This window comes from Suricata suricatta, unplaced genomic scaffold (genome assembly GCF_006229205.1).
Source record: "Suricata suricatta isolate VVHF042 unplaced genomic scaffold, meerkat_22Aug2017_6uvM2_HiC HiC_scaffold_2744, whole genome shotgun sequence".
Classification (NCBI taxonomy): domain Eukaryota; kingdom Metazoa; phylum Chordata; class Mammalia; order Carnivora; family Herpestidae; genus Suricata; species Suricata suricatta.
Window position 1 is genome coordinate 1 of NW_021873148.1, and position 1,605 is coordinate 1,605.

The 1,605-nt window shown below is 69.3% G+C and overlaps 1 protein-coding gene across 1 annotated transcript; it reads left to right on the forward strand.

Annotated features, from left to right (window-relative positions):
* Positions 1 to 560: 560 nt before the first annotated feature.
* LOC115284952 (membralin-like) lies at positions 561 to 1,581 on the forward strand (the record flags this gene model as incomplete). The annotated part of the gene is made up of 4 exons (XM_029931394.1): positions 561 to 710; positions 1,072 to 1,182; positions 1,273 to 1,395; positions 1,481 to 1,581. Coding segments are annotated over exons 1-4 (459 nt in total), but the record flags the coding sequence as incomplete, so codon positions are not given.
* Positions 1,582 to 1,605: the final 24 nt, after the last annotated feature.

The following is a 1,605-nucleotide window of genomic DNA, read 5'->3' on the forward strand; positions in this document are numbered from 1 at the left end:
TGCCGCTGGCGGCCGGCCCTGCCCTGCCCTGCCCTGCCCTCCACCCGGCGTGCTCCTGCCGGTGCGGCTTCCGGGCCAGCGGCTGTGCTGGGAGATTCGGGGCCCGGCCATCTCCCGGCCCTGACCTGAAAAGGATTGGCCTAGTTCTGGGGGCACCGAGGGTGGACATAGCTGAGAAAGGAGCCCCTGGAAACGCCGGGCCGAGAGCTTGACGCTGGTCCTGGCTCCCTAGATGGGGTCTGTGGGGCGGTAAGCGCTCCGTCAGAGACGCGCAGGGGCCCCCGGCTCCCGCAGGGTCAGATGGGTGTAGGGGCCCCACAGCCCGGGGGGAAGGAGGGGCTCGGGCAGTTCAAGGCTGGAGCCCCATGTGTGAGGGCTGGTGCAGGCGGGCGTTGGTGCCCACCTCGCCAGGCGGCCCCGTTTCCGCTGCAGGGTGCACACCCTCACCTGGAGGTAGCCGCTTGGGGGAGCTCGCTCTTGGGGCCTTGGGCGGGTTACAGGGTAGAGGCTGGCGGTCACAGCAGTCTGGGGTGGAGCCCACGTCCTGACAGTCCACAGGGCGGAGGGGCCTCTGGCCAGGCTGCTGATGCCCTGTCCTGGCGTTCCGCAGTTCGAGTTGGACATTGAGCCCAAGGTGTTGAAGCCACCAGGCGGCGTGGAGGCCCCGAACGACAGCCAGGAGTTCCCCTTCCCGGAGCCGCCCTCCAAAGGTCCGCGCCGGGGCGCCCAGCCGGCTCAGGGCTCAGTCCGGGGGGCATGTGACTCTGGGTCTCAGGGCTGTGAGTTCAAACCCCACGCTGGGTGTAGAGAGGACTTAAAAATAAAATCTTATAAGAAAAGAAGTATACACTCCCTGGGCTGCTGAGGTGTGCTGGCCCCGCATCACCGCCGGTCACCATCAGGGCCACACCTCTGCCCAGAGAGGGGCCACTCTGCCTCAGTGTCCCCATCTGTCGGGAGCCTGTGAAACTCCTCTGGGGCCCCGTGGGACATGGTGGACAGCGGTTCTGCCCCGGGCGGGCCCTGCCCCTCCCGCGGGATCCCCCTGAGTCCCCGGATGTGCCCCCGCAGCGTGGCCGCAGGACGAGTATGTCGTGGAGTACTCGCTGGAGTACGGCTTCCTGCGGCTGTCCCAGGCCACGCGACAGCGCCTCAGCATCCCCGTCATGGTGGTCACCCTGGGTGAGTGCCCCTCCCCCCCGGGCGCGGGAGGGTCACGGGGCTGCCCGGCGGGGGCCCTGGCCAGACGCCTGTCTCCCCCACCCCCCACAGACCCCTCGCGGGACCAGTGCTTCGGGGACCGCTTCAGCCGCCTGCTGCTGGCCGAGTTCCTGGGCTACGACGACGTCCTCATGTCCAGCGTCAAGGGCCTGGCCGAGAACGAGGAGAACAAGGGTCCGCGGCCCTGGCGCCGGTGGGGGCGGGGCGCGGGACTGCGGCTGCGCAGACGCTCACGGCCTCCCCCGCCCCCCCCTCGCAGGCTTCCTGCGGAACGTGGTGTCCGGCGAGCACTACCGCTTCGTGAGCATGTGGATGGCTCGCACGTCCTACCTGGCCGCCTTCGTCATCATGGTCATCTTCGTGAGTGCCTCGGGGGCGGCCCGG